At 25.2% G+C, this 19,559-nt stretch overlaps 1 protein-coding gene across 1 annotated transcript; it reads right to left on the bottom strand.

Moving 5' to 3' along the window:
• Window positions 1–2,977: 2,977 nt before the first annotated feature.
• On the bottom strand, window positions 2,978–18,684 carry LOC112682784. The gene is made up of 3 exons (XM_025553510.1): window positions 18,590–18,684; window positions 9,583–9,822; window positions 2,978–3,549 (listed from the first exon to the last, which is right to left on the bottom strand). The coding sequence occupies exons 2-3, from the start codon at window positions 9,808–9,810 to the stop codon at window positions 3,391–3,393; spliced, it is 387 nt and encodes a 128-aa protein (XP_025409295.1). The 5' UTR covers window positions 9,811–9,822; window positions 18,590–18,684; the 3' UTR covers window positions 2,978–3,390.
• Window positions 18,685–19,559: the final 875 nt, after the last annotated feature.

Consider the following 19,559-nt stretch of genomic DNA (forward strand, 5'->3'; position numbering starts at 1 on the left):
TTATTACTGAATATTTAAAACTCATGTTGATCACTTGATATCAATGATAACCACATTATAAAATAGTGACTATATGTGACCATCACTCCTAATCCCAATTCGGTCGAATATTGATATTTTTCGATAAGTGATATCAAAAACTTTTGATATCAAACACGATTAAAATTAGTAAAAATTAAAAATATTTATAATTTATATTATTTATGCTGAACAATTAATTTGTATTATGTTATCAAAAAACTTCTCGGGGGGAGGGGCAAATGCCCCTGTTGCCCCCCACAGGTATGCCATTGTGCAAGTCGCATTTCAGCACTTAGATTGAGGCGATTTCGATGTTTATTTTTTATAGTTAATAGTGAAGAAAATCCTTGCTCGCATAAATATGTGTTGAAGAAATCACGAGGAAACGCAATGCTGTTTGCCGAATATTTGGATATCCCATAAATTTTTACACCAAAACTCTTCTAAGTTTGTATTATATTCAAATGAACTTTTCAAGTTTCTGTCGTTCTGAAGCTCTATTAATTCTTCTTGCATTTCGTCTTGAAGTTCTTAACTTTGACAGTGAAAAAATTATGAATTAACTTCTTAAAAGCATCAGTGTTTCCTACACCAAATTCGGGAATGTATCTGGTAAATTCCTCTTTAAGGATTGGTAAGTGTTCTAATACATTATTTTAAATATCTTCTGTAAAATATTTGTAGTGTTCGTCATCAATAAGAATTCGTAGTGTAGGAAATGCAGAATAATTTTTTAATTGAGTTTTGTCAATCCGAAGATTTATTTTACAGACAAAAGCGCGAACTTTATCTTCAAATACGAAAATACTTGCAGAACCTTCAAGTTTAACATTACCAGAACCTCGCAGTTGGAAATTTAAACTTAAATGGGTAAATATATCCTCAAGATATGCAATTTGCATTTAAATTTTTGGCTCAGAAATTTGCTCATGTAAATAGTTTATATCTTTATCTATTAAAAAAACCTTCAACTTCTCTCGAAGCTCTAATAAACGTGCCAACATATTTCCTTTTGAAAGCCATCTTGTTTCAATATAAAATGGTAATGTTTCAATGCTCAGCGTCTATATTTGCTCATAATTTTTGAAAAACTCGTGTATTTATTGCACTATTTTTAACAGCATTGACTAACTGTTTGGATGTTTTCATTGCAAAAGCTTAGTTTTTTAGTAATGTTTTGGACGCCAATGCTTGACGATGTATATTACATTGCGCTGTTAATGTGGTAGGATTTTTTTGTTTTATCAATGTAGCTAAACCTGAACGTGACCCGAGCATAACAGAAGCGCCATCGGTACAAAATCCAACAAGATATTCCCACATTAGTTTATGTTTTTCAAAATTATCAAGAATTATTTTCATAAAGTCAATCCCTTTTGACGTAATTTGAAAAATATGCTCAAGAAAATGGCTATCATAAAAATTGAAAATTCTTAAATGCATAAAAAAATTTTTTTTTGAATTTTTGAATTTTTTTTAAAAAAAAATTTGAATTGCCAAACTAAGTATTGTAAAAAAAAATTATGTTTAAATATATTGATTTCCCGTGGATACTCATGGGACACACTGTATATTCGAAAGTGTTAAAAAATGTATATGTAGTTTGCACAAATTGTATTACTAAATAACAATTTTTTATCTAATGTTGTTAAACTGTTAATTATAATGGTATAATAATTAATATATAGTACTTTCGTTTAATGTATACTTGATAGGGGCGGCTCCAGAGCCTTGGTTTGGGGGGGGGGGAAGTTATAATTTTACAAAATTTCATAACAAAAAGAAACAACAATTTAGTCCGTACAGTTATGTGTGCTATACAATTCATGTTTTGAATATTATAAAATAATAATATCATATTATCATACCATAGTATATTTTATATTAATATAGTTTATTTGTATTTATAGTCTTATTGGTTCTTCATAATATAGATAGCAGGTACATCGTAAACACCTCTATGGCTCTATCTACATATTTGTGCGTGTCGTATAATAGTCCATATTATAATATGCATTTTTTGATAACAATATACATTCTTTTATAAATACGGTATGGGCTTGGGGGGGGGGGGGGCTAGGGCCCCCTTGGAGCCACCCCTGACACTTGAAATAGTATTTTACAAAAGCAAATTTATATTCAGGGGTCAACAATTCTAGTACAAAAAATAAATGAATATAAACTTGCTTTTATAATGATTTTAGAATTATTCTAAAATCATTATAAATAGGAAATAAGTTTGTTTCACTTCCCTAATGTGAATTCAGTAATAGTTGGATGACTTAGCAAGGGGCTTTTTTTTGTTGATAGTATTAAACATTTATTCTTATTGTGAAGGTTATTATTATACTTAACCTTAACAAATATTGAAATTATATTTCTGCGAAAAACCATATGCGGTTTGAGTTCATACACGGCGTTATCGACGTTCACACCTACCAATGTAATTATTGATGAAGAGGATGAACTTACTCTTTTCGAGACATCTAATTAATAATGAAAAATAAATAAATAAATATTAAAGGAAAAAAAATAAAGCGAAATGCGCCCTAGAGCGCTGTGGTTTGATCTCGTGCATGGGGCGTCATCGATGTATTACATTATTATTATAAACGGATTAATATTCCCCCGTAGTGTTGATATATTTAGGTTTTTTGCGAGATTTTTTTTTTAGTCGAGTTCGTGGGAATTATATCATCTCTACATCGTTGGTCGATCACGAAAAAGTAATAAAATTCATGTCTGAACACCGTGGGTGGGATCCGTATCCTGTGTATACAAGTATCATACCTGATTCGAAACCGCTTGTACATACTCGTATTATATATACGTAGTATACAGGAAAATACATAGCAGTTAAGCCAATGACATCAATATACCGAAAGCGTGTACGTAACATAACAAATGAAAACGAATGTTTATTATATTCAAACCATTTTACATCAATATTTAAAATCATTATAATGATTTTATGTTTGCTGCGGTGTGTATAGGGAATATAAACGTAAGGGTAATATTTTTATATTATTATTATCATTACAATTATTATTATGTATACATAATTTAATATATTATTGGTAAAATATACTTGAATAAATTAATAAATTGTTGGTTTTTGCAATACGCGCGAACATTATACGTTTTGACGCGCTCATCACTAAATAGTAAATAATATAATATAATTATTGTATAATATGTAACTGTTATCATAGTATTATGTGCAATCGAAATAAAACACATCTGGAGGTTATTTTAGTAGATAATGTAATATAGTATAAGCATTGTATAGTTAGATAAAGGGCTAAACGGTTACATCGTAAATGTTATTTCTTGGCTTGTAGACAATATTTGTTTATGGCCGTCGTGCGACTAACCGAAGCAAGACACTGCGTTGAAAGCGCATTGCTTCCAGTAACTCCTCTTCTTTTGTGCACGAATCAAATCCGTCCGGGCTTGCATTTTGTTGTTCATCATTTGTTTATAAATTAAAAAGTTGATCAGCGCGTTCTCTAGGTATTGGTTATCGCTCTGCAAAATCATAATCACATTAACAAACAGTAATTTCCAACTTTATCCCCGTATAGCTCAGGTTCCTGAAATTTCTTGGATAACAAGGATACTTTGACCTTATAAAAATCTTTTGGTACTTCGCAACACCCTTAAAATGTCCTCCAAATTGATTCGAGATTCATAGTTAAAATTTGTATGGTTTATACAAATGGACAAAAATTATATTTACATCTATATTTTTTGGTTGTTTGTTCGTTCATTTCAATGAAAAACTCAGGCCTATAATATTTAATACGTTCATAGTGCATTGAATCGTTTCGTTATGTAGCCTTATATTTGTATTTCATTAAACATTAAATAAATATACATTCTCAGCGAATACATACTTAATTTCAGTATTCTATTAACACAATAAATTATAATTTATATATACTACCAGCGTTCGGAACTTAAAAATAGAACTCACATTCAAGTTTACGTTTAGTGTATAAAAAAAAGAAACTCGTTAATTCTCATGTTCATTATTTTAAAGTGAACACGTTCATGTTCAAGTTGCATGAAAAAATGAAGGTACCTATACTTTTTTAATACCACCAAGTTTTTAGCATTTTCTGAGGATCCGCAACGTAAACGTAAAATTTGATTACGTGTACGTTTCGAATTAAGTATAAACCTATAATCAATGGTGCATGTATTTATATAAATTAAAATTATATGACATTTCGTATGCAATAAGCCGCCATACATAGCTAACATTTAACTGACCAGCACAATAAACAAACACAAACAATAGAATAATTATGACAGTTTACGAAACCGTTTTGGAATTAGAATAAAGGGAGACACGAATGTCCAGTGTTATAGAATTTATCGATTTATGGTATTCGGTTGAAGGATACTTCCAAAAAAGACAAGTATTTTGGTTAAATTAACATATTCAACATACTACGAATAGTAATACGCATTGCCTTAAATTATATTTCCTAAGTTGAACATTCGAAATATGATCAGAAAAGTATAATAACAGAAGAGCACAAGACGGGTTTTTACTTATTTAACTTATTCAAAGTCTCTCATTATCCCTTTGTATAAATTACCGGCAATCTTAATAAACTCAAATAGTTTATGATTAGCGATATCATACCATTAAATGAAAACTTCATAATACCGGTATTACTCTATAAGGCCTACTTTAGTTTCACATTGTTTCTGAATTAACTCTATGGGGAAAGGAGGGGATGTGAATAAAATCCCACTCAAGAAGGGTGGGGTCTGTATTTCTCTTAACTCCTTTCCAGAAAAATCTTAGACGTGCCCTATTAGTTAAAATAATATTTGTTGCATCTAATTTATGTACTTACTTATTTTTAAATTTACATAATATAATTTTTGAAACCTTTCTATAAATTGTATGATATTAGTTACATAAAATAACTATAAAACATTAAATAAGAACTAAAAAAAAAATATTTATTTAAAATAATAATCAACAAAAGATAATCTTGCTAATTATTAAGTTATAAGTTTCTTATTAATTTTTGTAATTTTATTTTAGTAAATTTATAGTAAATATCTACATAAATATATCAATTTATGGGAGGAGATCATCTCAATTACTCTCCTCTCAAATTTACCACTGGTATCACAACACTTGTAAGTTAATAACTATGACAACATAATATCATAATTAATTATACTATATTGCTATTGTTAGATGAATTGTTTTCAAGACAAGTCTGAAAGTAAGCTTGTACTTGTATTTGTTTCATAAAAAAAAAAGTTTAGATTGTGTAACTCTCTAAATAAAAGACAAAACATTTTTTATAATTTTTTTTATTTCATATAATATAATTAAAGTTCGTGACTTAAATTTTAACTCATTATGATTTAACAAAATTAGATCTTCAATTTCGAGAAATTAAATAAAAACAGACAACTATTAATTAAAAATAAGGTTATTAATTTATTTTTATAATTGCATTCTTATATAATTTAATTTAAATATGAGTAGAATGAATTTATTCAATTTTGGATCATCATTAAATTCTTACCATAATACTACTCGTATGTTGGCACAAAATCATAAATATAATAATATTCTTTAAATTTCTAGAAAAAAGTGCTAGAAATGGTAGGATATTATTTTTTAAATGTAACTTCGCTATCATTACTTGCTTTGAAATTAAAAAAAAAAAAAAAAAAATACCATATTGATTAATGTTTTAATATTAAAGTTGTTTGTAGACAGGAAATTATGGGCTGAGACAGTGATAAATACGTATAAAATATATGAACAAACTCCGGAAGTCAGAACTGTTATAGTACCTAACTAGCGTACACTACAAGAAATACTTTTTGTAAGTTTTGAAGATCACACAACTCGAAAAAGGCTTTGTTATTCATACACCTTAAAAATGTGATGTACAGCAATTTAGAATATTTATATTTATACTATGAAGCGAACCAGGAATTTAAAATTTTTTCTCGTAAACTTGGTAATTATTTTTAAAGAAATGCTAGTAACAAATATTAGTAGTATATTATTATTGATTAGTATTATTAGAGTTAAAATATTTCCCGGATTTATAAATTAAATCTTTCGTGGAATTTTATAGTAATATAATACTATATTATTCTAGACAGTAGTATATATTAATGATATCGAATTTACAACTTTCAACCTAATTTTAGTATTCTCAAATTACATGCTTTAAATATAGACTACAAAAATGTAGAAATTAAAGACTTCAATTATGCAAATGCTCCAATTAATGTACATAATTTTAATGTAATTAGTGACAGTATTGTATCTCGGGGCTCAAATACAAATAAAAATGGTCTTCTGGTACTAATAATGTGAACTAGAATAAATAATTAGACTGACAAGGTCCAAATACTGATTTTGGTTTGTAAATCTTAATTAGTTACCTCGATTTAGGATAGTATTGCAATATGGTTGTCAACTTAAAAACGTTAATAAATAATTATTAAACTCGAAAATTTACTTGAAAGGAGTATGGTTTTTCAAAGCAATATAAAATAAACTAATATTATTCACTTTCATTATTTTGTACTATTTTGTTGATAGTATTCGAATAAAAAGCTTAAATCGCCGACAGTAATTTATTATCAAGTTTAACGAAATTTTTTTTTTTATATTTTACATTTTATAAGAAAGTACATGTTTATGTTCATCAAAAATTAGTTGGCTTAAAAACGCAAATATTTTTTTTTAACATTATTATATTATTATCTAAGATAGAATTTAGCATTTATTTATGGTAGAATAATTTTAAATTAAATTAAAAATAATCTACGTGTTTTAAAATCATATACGAAAACAAATTATTAAATGTTTATAAACATTATTTTTTACAGCAGATGAATATTTGTCGACAAACAAAAGTCACTTTTTAGGCATTTATTGTGTGGCGTGTTTATTTCATCTGGCAGTGTAGATGTAATTTTGAAACGTTCACGTTCGGTAAAGTCTTACGATTTTTACGATAAGCCTTTATGTTTGTTTTTAAATTAAAAATAAAAACCTTGTTTTGTACATTGTGAACGTGTAAGAATAGTGTGCGGTAAAGTTGAGCTACAAAGAGATAACAAATATAAACGACGGACGTTATTAAATTGTGATGGGACGAACAAAAGTCACAAAAGCGCCGTTTTTCATAAACTCTCGTGGATCTTAAAATAATACAAGTCATAACAATAAATGATATGAATTCATCATCCATCCTTTGGTATACGTTACTTTAATTTTTGTTTTGTTTAAATTACATAAGTTTTATATAAACGTATTTATAATATATTATTTATTGGTCGAGGAGATTACAAGCAATGGTTTTATACTTCTATTTTTTATCACATCTACAACATAAGTACTCATACGTTTTTTTTTTTCAAACTTACCGATCGATAAATAGATTCTAGAAGAAAACTGATTTGGATTCGTCAATAAGTCAAAATCGACTTTCCTACATTTTAATTTTAATTACCAAATTTTACAAAATATAAATATAAACATTGGAGGCACAAAAATCAACAGAGGTTAATTTTTTGGTATGATAAGTAAACATTAAAAAAAAAAATGAAAGATTCAATCTAAAGTCAACTTAACGATAAATTCGAGTCTGCAGTGTTCAACATCATTATTGTATCAATTTATCGATCGGTACGTTAAGAAATAGAGAACAATTAAATCCCTACGATGCACGTGTGATAAACAGATATCGAAAATCACGACTTACCATCCTTTTGATGACTATCATATTTTTAAACTAAATTAGAAAATGTTATATTTTTTTTAAAAAACAAATATAAATATGCTTCACAATTTATTAGTTGTTCATCCCTGGTAGGTATGGTAAAAATGATTAACGATCAATGTTGAACTGATTATGAAGTAAAAGTTGAATGTAATATTTATTTTAACGTAATATGAGTTGATAGATGTGATACCTATATGTTTATTAAGAATACGACGGCCTGATGATAGACGAACAAGAAGAAGGAAATATGATTTCATGCGTTTCTTATCAATAAATATTAGTCCAGTTTAATGTAATATTGATGACAAGGAGTAAAAAGTTAGTTTGTATTTACGGAAAATTGTCTGACCCAAATAGCTCTTGCCGCGTAGAACTTTTTAAGTGCCATGATATTTTTATCGGTCGTCGGACTTTCGGACCTCTGGTGGTTGCGGTAGTCTGCATCAACTTTATCTAATCGTAAGTTTTTCGTCCATGACTCCGTATACTCGTAAAATACGTTAAATACGTTTTAATATTAATATTTATATTAATATTATATTTTTAATTCGTTCTATGTAAGTGTAATTTACGATTATTATTCTAGTGTTTCGTATAAAATATATAATTATGTATGGGTTTATTTAGCATAAGCTTCATCGTTGAATAATACGAATACTTGTTCCGAGAAAATGTTTTTCTATTATATTTATTTAAATTTGTTTTAAATAAACTGTAATTAAATAATTAAATTTAAAAATAAATATTATATTTCTACCGTCAAATTCTAAATGTATAAAACATATTTTTCCATAAAAGTTAATTCTGGAATAAAAAATTATTTTTTTAATGGTATCTTTTTTGTTTTTTCCTTTTTATTTTAATTAAAAACTGATCGACTGCCTTGCGAAAATATTTATTTGAATCAGTGGCATTTCTGTAATTAAAAACAATTAAAGGTAATAATTTTTCAGAATTTTTTTGTAACTAAGCACAAAGCGAGTCAGTAATTAATTAAAATATTTTATTTACTAATGCTCATTTTATCGTTCTTAAATTACACATAATCAAATAAAAAACAAACACTGTCCGACGATATAAAACTGTGAGTGCATTTTATAGTCATAGCAATAATTGTATCCCATTACATTCGAAAAGCGAATCTGAGCCTTGTTTATTTTATATAAAAAAATTATTAAGTGCTCATAAAAAAAAAGTGCAATTATTACCAGATATATGAGATTTTTTCACATATAGATAAAACAGTCACAATGTGATAGAAATAATCAATTGTATTAAAATGTTACATCTTAACGCTCACGATATTTCCGCATTTCTTTAGAAAGAAGTACAAATAAAAACCATAGGTACAGCTTTAAAGAATTTCGATATTTTTCAATTATTTTTCAGTTTTCTTCACGCTTAAAGAAAATCGAAAAATGATCCTTTTATAGTACCTTCTGGGTCCAATTTCCGATCTAATGAGATGCTGCACGAAACCTTTGGTGCAGTTTCACTAACTGAAAATGTATGTACCTACACATAATAAAAAACAATGGATCTTCTCAGAATCTAATACTAAAAGATAAAAAGGATACAGGATTTTGCAATTTTTTTATATTCTTATAAAAATTTTGTTTTAAATTATTACTATCTACAAATAATATATAGAATATAACACATAATTTCAAGACTGTTTATTTTTCAGTCATATATTCCTTAACATTGTAATTATAACAATATGCTATTTTTATAAATGTTAGATCATATTTAATAAAGTTTCAATAGTACAAACCTTTGTTTGTAATGCTTGCATGCCATAATCATTAATAACAGGTCCATTATATTCACGGAATTCGTCTTTGTCATTCATTGATATAATTTCGGGAGAGTTATCTCCAAATTCTCTTTGTAATGATCTCTGTTCTATGACATTGCCATTGGTCAATACTGGTAATAACCCAGTTAAAATAGTAAATACCAAAATAATTTCATAAGACAGGATTCTCATTGGTGTAGACATTTTCAAGTTTATCTGAAAGTCATTATAATATAATTTGATAATCACAATTATAAACTGAATACATTATTATTAATTATGTATTTGAATATAGCTAATTACAGGTAGATAATTAAGAAATTACATACAACTAAAAATGAATGTTAAATATCTTATATACTAATAAAATTATAATTTATATCAATATAAATTATTATAAATGATCTTATTAACCAGTTAAATATATAAGTATGATGGAATAATTGTATAGTATTTGTTTTAAAAAGTAAAAAAATTTATAATCATTACAGATTATAAATAATTATCTTGTTTTTAAATAAATTATGTTCTGTTTAAACAATTATTTTTTAAAAAAAAGTTGAATTTATCGTTTTTATATTGTAAAAATAAATCTTATGAATGAACTACAAGTATATTATATTTCGTTTACAAGCTAATAATAACAATGCTTAATAAGCATTAATCTCATTTTTAGAACACCTTGGGGGGTTAGTCGGGTAAATATCAAAACAAGTAATATCCAATAATACTATCGTGTTTATTAAATCCTCTTCTTTTTTCAGTTTGCATTTTACATATTTAATTTTCTTACATGGTTACGCATACGTAATTAAAGTGTATTAATCTCCTCGCAGTAGAAAAACAAATGTTTGAGGGATTCGACCTCTGCCCATTAATTAAATATTCGTATTCATATGACGTGCCGGGAAAAACGAACACAAAATATATTAGAGATTTCCCTAAAACTAGATTAAAATATTAACTGCAAATTTTGTAAAACATCCTTTTAATTTTTGAACAGTTCTCGTTGTCGCATTGCATATATTACATTTTTAATCCTTTGTACGCTAAAGGCATACATTAATGGGATTACCGATTTCCTGTATGGTAAACATTCTTTAATACTGATTTCAATTGTTAACCACACCTCCGTTTAATAATAATTATGATGCAATTTTTGCAATAGCACGCGCTGTTAAGCATATTTACCTTTATGAATTCATAGTGAATAATATGAAATTATGATTTTTATAATTATAATTTTTATTCTTTGAATTATAAAACTATAGTAGTTAGTATGTGAAATTTTTATATAAAATCTAGTTTAATTTTTGTTCAACTTTAAATTAGTATACGCACAGCACAAGTACCTACTATTGTAAACTAAAATTAATATTAAACATATAATCATATTTTAACAATGATACTTAATTCAATATCATAAATTATCGAGTTTCTAATATTTTTTGTGTAGTTTTTAAAATAAAATATCTAAAAATGCTATAAAATTGTACTTGGTATTTGAATTGAACAATAGTTATGCAGTTGTACGCACTAGAAACATTTTCCTGATTTTTTTCAATGCTATCTGTTGCATTGAAAACGAATTGAAACTAAAAATCTATATTTATTTATATTATTTGGTCAAGCAATAGTTTCTTATTGGAGTACTTAAAATCCATGGTGGATTTATATCAGTTCAAATAAAAGCGATGCACATTTCAAGAGGTAATTCGTCGAAGGATTCATTAAAATTCGAAGTGGATTTACAGTGTAGGAAAATAATAACCAATGTATACAGCTACCTCAATCTGAATATTTAAATAGGAGACCCTCATCAAAATCTAGCCAATTGAAAATTAGATAACTTTTTTTTTTTATTATTTTTAGATTAAGGCATTTTTAGCTACGTAGCTAAGTAGCTATCTAAGCCTATTGATAATGTACAATTTTTTTTACAAATTTTTCTTTTTTCTCTATTTTTCTTTAAAATAATTGCGATATAATAATAAGATATTAAATTAATAGTAATAAGTTTAATTTAGGTGTTTATCTGGCATGATGTATCCAATTAAAGAGTGACTGATGGTGGATATCGCACTCTGTGGTCGTGGGGTCTTTCTCCCTTGAGACGGCGAATATTTAGAGGACTTACATTTAAGTTATAAAGCGTTGCACCATATGAGTTCATAAATGAATGGAAGAATCTGTTTGCTATGTAGTTTATATGTTCGTCAATAGTGGGGATTTACAAGTTATTATGCAGTGCTTGGTTGCATATAAACCAGGGAGCATCTGTTATTATGCAAAGTTTTTTATTTTGGAATATTTGTATTTTGTTTACGTGGCTTTTAGCGCAACTGCCCCATATAGAACATGCGTATAAGATTAAGGGTCTCAGTACTTGCTTATATATAATAAGCGAGCATTTTTTACTAATAATTGATTTTCTATTTATTATTGGGAAGAGAACACTTAAGCATTGGTAAGCTTGTTGGAGTTTAGTCGATATATGTGGCCATCAACTAAATGTGGTAATTATTAATTATTAACTTTTGTTTCTCAAAACTACTACTCGTATATTATCAACAGTCGTTTGTAGATCGAGGAATAGTAAATTATTCAATAACCATTATAGTATGACCAATGTTTTTCTATCAGGCTTTTATTACTTTAAAGATGCTGAAATGAAAGAATCAAAAGAAAAATGTTTATTAAATGTGTTTTTAATAAAAGTGTGCTCAATACATTTATTATACTTCAAACGTTTAGCTAAGTCATTATTAAAATTAGTTCCTATTTTTCTTACAATTCAATTCTGAATATTAAGAACTTTTTCAATTTTTTTTATTTAAAAAGTCCATGAATTATTTATTCTATGTAGTGATCAAAGTAAAAATTAAGTGCGAATGAATTGTTAATATTATATTTGAATACTTTAATTTCATTCAAAGATTGTGAATTTGTATTTCGTTAAAATTACTCAACAATTCTTAATTAATCTTATTAAATGTCCTCGTTATCTATTTTATAAGTGCAACTTGATAATACTATTAAATTGGTCCATGAAAATGTACTATAGTAAGCAACACTAGGACTCATATTATAAAAATGAGAACTATACAATTTAAAGGGACAATCACGAAATTCTTTGTTGTCATTGTTTTTCAATCATACACTACGAGTAAATAATAGTCTGTAATTATACCAAAACAATAGGCTTTGTATACACTGCATTTTTAGTGATTTATTAAATGGTTTGAAAAAATAAAATATTTACTCAGATTTGAAAAGTTTAAAATATAATTTAAGTAATTACATAAATTCATATCTTACAAAATTTTAACTTTTACAAGTGTAAAAATTATAATAGAAATTGAATAATAAATGTTGTTATACATTTGAGTAATTCAAATTAACTAGTTAATATATAATATATCAACTAGACAGAAATAAAAATGTAACATAAAAAATATAATTGAATACAATTTAAAAATTAATTTGCTAAACATACAGATACATGCATCATATATTGTTCATTTGTAATAATTTTATTGTATTTATTTTTAAATTTAATTTTAAGTTTAAGTATTCTAATTTTTAGTTTCAATTTTACAGTTTTACTTAAGCCTATATACTTTTATTATTAAAAAGAGATCTATTGTTATCGTTTTGATGATGATACGCTTGAGTGAGCGTGTGTGTGTGTGTATGCCTGCATGTGGGTTTGTTTATTTGTTTGTTAATGTAGTTGTGCAGTGTAAAATAATTTTACAACCCAAGGCAAATAATTTTAATATACACCCACACATTTATATGTTGTGGTACATTTGAATTGTATTTATGCAGCGGATAAAAGCTTTACTTAAGCTAAATATAATAAGTTAAAAATCAAAAAATATATTTTATGTTATTAGCATTTATTTAGAATTAAATATTTTACTCTAACAAAATATCATTCATACGTTATACTGTTTAGATATGTGTGTGAATTTGTGAACCTACGATGATTATAGTTTTGGTTTTTTTCGTACCAGTCGTACTTGGCTTACATTATTATTTTATCCACAAGAAAGAAAGAACTGTATTATTGGTAAGAATTATCTAGAAATTAACTTACAGCACGACTATAGTCTATCTATAATCGTGCTTATAAACAGTGAACCAATGTAGATAATTTATAATAATATTTTCGTCCAATATAATTAATCATTGTATTATTATAAAAATACACGTAATTAATATATTTTAATTGTTGAATAATTAATAACAATGTTGAACCAAAAATAATAACGCGTAGAATCATGAAGTATTTTCCATTAAAGTATAAATCTAATATTTTACTCAAACGTTCCATTTTTTGTATTATTTAATTTTACATAGTAGATTGATTAGCTTGTTTTACACAATCTGTGATGTATTTGGTTAAATGCACGTAGCTATTATTATATTTCTAATTACATTATATTTTTTAATGGTGTAATTACACAAAATCGGATCATAGGTAGAGGTATTATATTTGTTATATTAGTAAAAAATTATATTTGTCCAATGCAGTGGAGTTTTTAAGTTATGTAATTTTGTTTTATCTTTTTTTGGTAAAATCAATATCTAAATATAAATCTTGGTTGGAGAACCAATCATCTAGTAGACAACATTACTTTAACTAGAAAATATAAACCGCAGGTGTTCCGAATTACGTTACTCAATATTAAAATTAATAAGTGTGAAATTATTTTGTTCGACCGTACCTATTTTTATTGACTTTCAAATATAAAATAATGAAATTGTAAGTAAAAATAAATACAAAGAAGTATTATACTTGAAACATTTTTACTTGCAATAGTGTCTATTTAAATTTAGAATAACTTTACATATCTAAACTAAATTTTGCTCAGTTTTAATGTATGTGCCTTACTTAATGAGTGTTAAGTAATGTTTTAATTTAAGTTTTTTTTTTTATTAAAATTTATTTATATATATTCTATAAAAAATAAATGTTTTAACTGGACGACTTCATCAAAATGTTCGTATTTAAATATGATTAATGTGTTCGAAATGTCCATTGATAGTGAAACTAAAAAATTGTTCGTTGGAAATTGTTTCACTAAATAAAACAATCTATATAAAACAAAACTTAGATAATAGAAGATATGATGGTATATTTTACAATATATATAAATTCAATAATATAGCAATAAGTTATATTCCAAGAGTAAATATTATGGTGTATGATATGAATCTAAGAACATATTCTGATAAATTATATAATCTAATGAAATAACCATAGGACCTCCTTACTCTGTATCAGCATTTAATTTTCAAATCGTTGTGTTATTTTAAATAAAGGCACATACATTTTTAAAAAAAATATATAAAAATAAGAAATTGACCACAAAGAATTGAAAGCCTAAAAGGTATATACAGTAATATATTGGTTCTGTTTTCAACATTCTACGAAAAATCGCATAAATAATTTAATCGTATTATTTTTTCGTCATTTGATTTATTTATTTAAAGTTAAAAATATTAATCCTAAGTTTGAATTGTTATTAATATGAATGAAAGTATAATAAATTAAAATGAAATTTGATAGTTAACCTTTGTGTTTTTAATTTAACAAACAAATGAATCGAGTTTTCCCAGTTCATTAAAATGTTACTGAGTTGTTTTACGTTAAGGTTTTGTTACAAACAATAAAGTTTCCAATTTCTTGTACAAATTAGTAATCTTTATTTTGATTTCAAAATAAAAGCTTCTAGTGATTATCGTATTTAATTGAAGTAAACTGACAAATGTAATAAATAATCATTACCTTAAGTCATAAATAAAATATATTATAATTTAAAAACTTTCTTGTACTCTGCAAGTTATACATATCATATAATATTAATGAAATAAAATAATAAAATGTTTTAAACTTTTACCACAGAAACAGAAGGAACTATTTGAATAATTAAATCAAATTAAATGTCTCTCCTACCGGTAAAATTACATGGAGTTTTAGCAATAAATTATAAATAAATCAAATTATTATTCATAACACCGAAATATATTGAAATGTATATTGAAACTCAAATATTAATTAAAAATAAAATAATAAATCTTTAAGTATAAAATCATCCAAAATAACGTATTTTATTAAAATAAATATGTTGTTATTAATTACAATATATGTATTCAGTTTCATAAAAACACAGATATTAATTAGCTTTTGTAAATTATACATTAAACGTTGGTGGAATATTATTAAAAATGACGGTGCATCTAAATTGCATGCAAAAAAAATAAACATAAATTAGAATGTCGAAATTTCATGCCACTTGGTAGAGGGGTCTGTCCGAATTACATGCTATTTCTTATCTTAATATTATTTCAGATTAATATAATAAAATATTTACTCGGATATAGAAAAATATTTTAATCTAGACACTAATCAGTTGTAACAACCATATCATAGTTAAAGTTAAGTCAAAATAATGTTTAAGATGTGCATATACAAGCATAATAAATAAAATTGTGGGTACACAGCGTACCCCTCTAAGACATGGAATACAATTCGGACAGGCTCCTCTAAGACGTGGCATGAGATTCAGACATTTTTTTTTTTTTTAAATGCAATTTAGATGTAGCCAAAAATTTAAAGTTAAATACTTAATTAAAACTAAAAATAAACATATGATTTTATCTATCCTTAAATTGCAGCAATTACAATTATAATGTAAAAGGAAAAAGTACAATTAATGTTGAATGAATTGAAATGTTTTAAAAATAACTAGGATTAATTAAACTTGATTTTCTGTATTACAAAATTTATCAAAAAAAAAAAAAAAAAGCTAAATATTAAAAATACAAATTAAATAATTTATTTAAAATATTAACATACTATAGACACCTAATTTATGGGTATTATATAATATTGTGTACAATTTAAATAGCCGGAACTATACTTCATAATTTAATTATTTTCATTATGTTGTAGCATTTTATGAGCAAAACATAAACTAAATTAAGAAGAGCTATTTTGAGGTGAGAAAAATACACGGTCTCTTGAGGCTGAAGTAAGATTCATTTTCGAAAGTATATCGTATCAAAAATAGTGTATATTCGATAAATTAATATATCCCTAGCTCGCAAGAACTCTAATACACGAGTATATGTTGCAGACCGTCAATTATAGTTTCCATTGTGAAAAACTATTTTCTAATTTTCTCTGTAAAAACATACTGAATTTAATTCTCGTTATTTAAAAATATATAAAAAGTGCCATCGTTAAAAATCAGAAAGACAATTTTGCACGATGCTCTTGGTCAGTATCTCAACATCAATAAGAACATTACAGTAAAATTGGTAGGGAGATATAGAGACTTAATAATAATAATAATTATTTCAAATTTTATATTAAAAAAACAGTTATAAAAATATGGTTCTATTAAATAAAATTTTTTGATATTTACGTTTTATTTTTTCCATTAATTTTTAACACATTTAGAAATAAACGTCTGGTATTATATATTTAACGTATTTTTAAGTACTTGCAACAGTTAAAAAATTACCATTAATTTAAAATTAATTTAAATAGAAGTGTGTCAATACTAAAACGTTTCCTCTCTAATGATAAACTGTTGTCAATATTTATAATACAAGTATTCTTAATAATAACGAAACTTTTATTAATAGACAACTCTCAATATCAAAGACTACTTTTATACAGTTGATATAAAAAAAATTCCCCTTTAAAAAGTGAAAAAGGAAGTGTTTAACTTATCATGAATGTTATATATTCGAGTTTCTACTGTCATTAGTTGTAAAAATATTACGAAGTATCTATTTAGTATAAAATAATAATATATATTTGTATATTACTTATATATACATATTTTAAATGTTAATTTGTTAGACCTTTAGCTATTATTTATCAGTATTTTATGTCAAATCGTAAATAAATCAATGACTCAGTGAAGTAATAATTAATAAAATTATAGTTTTTGAATGCATTCTTTTAAATATTCTAAATATGTTTTTTATTGTAGACTTTCAAATCAACTAAAAAATGTATAAGCTTTAAGCGAATGTATTTATTTTTTTTTGATAATTCTGTATTTATTATTTATATTTTCTAATAATAATAGTTACATGGCAATATAATTTTAGAAAATATCTGTATGACAGAACTGGTAGAACATTATTTAAAAAATATCGTGTTTTCAATTTAATTTTTTTTTAGAATAATGTTATACAAAAATATGAACATTAGAAGTTGTAATTGATATGTGAAATAGTTATAAATTTGAAAATCGAATATATTTTAAAGAATAGAAAATGTATATATTTTGGAAATATTATTGATTGAAATTATTAACTGGTTGTAATTAAAAATTGAGTATTTATTTTTTCTCTTATAAATAATATTTGCTATATTTAACATCAAATATAAAATAAACATATACATTTTTTTATCTAAAACAATTTATACACATTGATTATACGTCAATTTTATTTAATGTGTATGGTTTTTTCTAAGTTTAATAAATATATTGAAATTTATTGAGAGCTAAATTCATGTTTAAACTAATAGCATACTATTTATGATATTAGATTAAATGAATGGAAACTCTAATGCCACTACAATAATTAGTAATTAATAAAACGAAAACAAAAACACTTAAACCAGCAAATTACAAAAAATAAATAAAAATAATTTTAATTTTTAACTAAAATAATCGTAAATATTAATTTTAATTTTCAATGTCTCTCAGAAAACCAAATCAGTTATGAGTACATTTTTTATCAGTAGGTTGTATAATAAATTAGAAGTGTAATTATAAGGTGTACAAAATACATAAATTATATACAAATAATTGATAAAAAAAGTATTGCATTAACAATTAAAGAGAAATCTAAAATATACCAAAAGAATGATTCGAATGATTGTACTTATTGTATTTATTTAATAATAATGTATCAATTATTTTAATATACGCTTGAGCAGTGTACGTACCTTTAATGGATAGTCGGCGGCTGAGTTTAGTGTAAAAGTAAAACAAAATGAATAGATGAGACGTTTTATAAGCACCAAACGGGCGCAAAACCTCAAAGGGGTGTCGCGCATGTTCTTCAAGTTGAACACTATCTACTGACTGAAATACCTCTCAACATATTTGATACATTTTTGTTGTTGTCTGCTGTTGTATATCAAATGATTGTTAATACATAATATTCTATCGAAAGATTATTCATCTTTTCAACGTATCAACCAGTATTAATTTTAATACATATCCAAGCAATACATCGTTATAAAAAAATCAGAGATAATTTTATCATTTGCTATAATATAAGTTTGTGAAAATTATTAATTAATTTATAATACATACGAATACTTTATCATATGTTAAGTGTTTCCTATTTGAAATTAGAGCATTTGTATATTTAGTTTCCATAAATTTGAAAAAAACATGCAATGGCTAATCATCAAATTTTTCATCCTTAATGTTATAATATTTACTATAGAATATTTATTTTTTCAATAACTAAGCTTAATAGTTATTAAACATTCTTTTGAGCTTTTTATAGAAAATTTAAATGTTTATATTTGTTAACTTTTTTTCGAAAAGTCGTTAAAATAATGTTGGTTTACTAAACATGTTGAAAATAGAATATAAAGTTCCTTGTGCATACTATATTTATTACTGATTGATGAAAAAAAATTGATTTAAAAAAATATATTCAAGTATTTGAATATTAAATTTAGATGAAACAATAAAACTCATGAAAATCTACTATATTTTTCACTGTAGTTCAAATTTACTAGAAAGTCACAAATATGTTTCACGAGCCTAACATTGTTAAGAAATATATTTCTTCTATGGAATCAAAACGCCTTAGAAAAACATATTGATTCACTACATGATCTCTATCACTCAGAATCGTTTTTTTAAGAGCAATGGTACTTTGGTTTTAAGTTTAAGACA

The sequence above is a fragment of the Sipha flava genome, unplaced genomic scaffold (assembly GCF_003268045.1).
Source record: "Sipha flava isolate LNK unplaced genomic scaffold, YSA_version1 210_pilon_pilon, whole genome shotgun sequence".
Taxonomy (NCBI): Eukaryota; Metazoa; Arthropoda; class Insecta; order Hemiptera; family Aphididae; genus Sipha; species Sipha flava.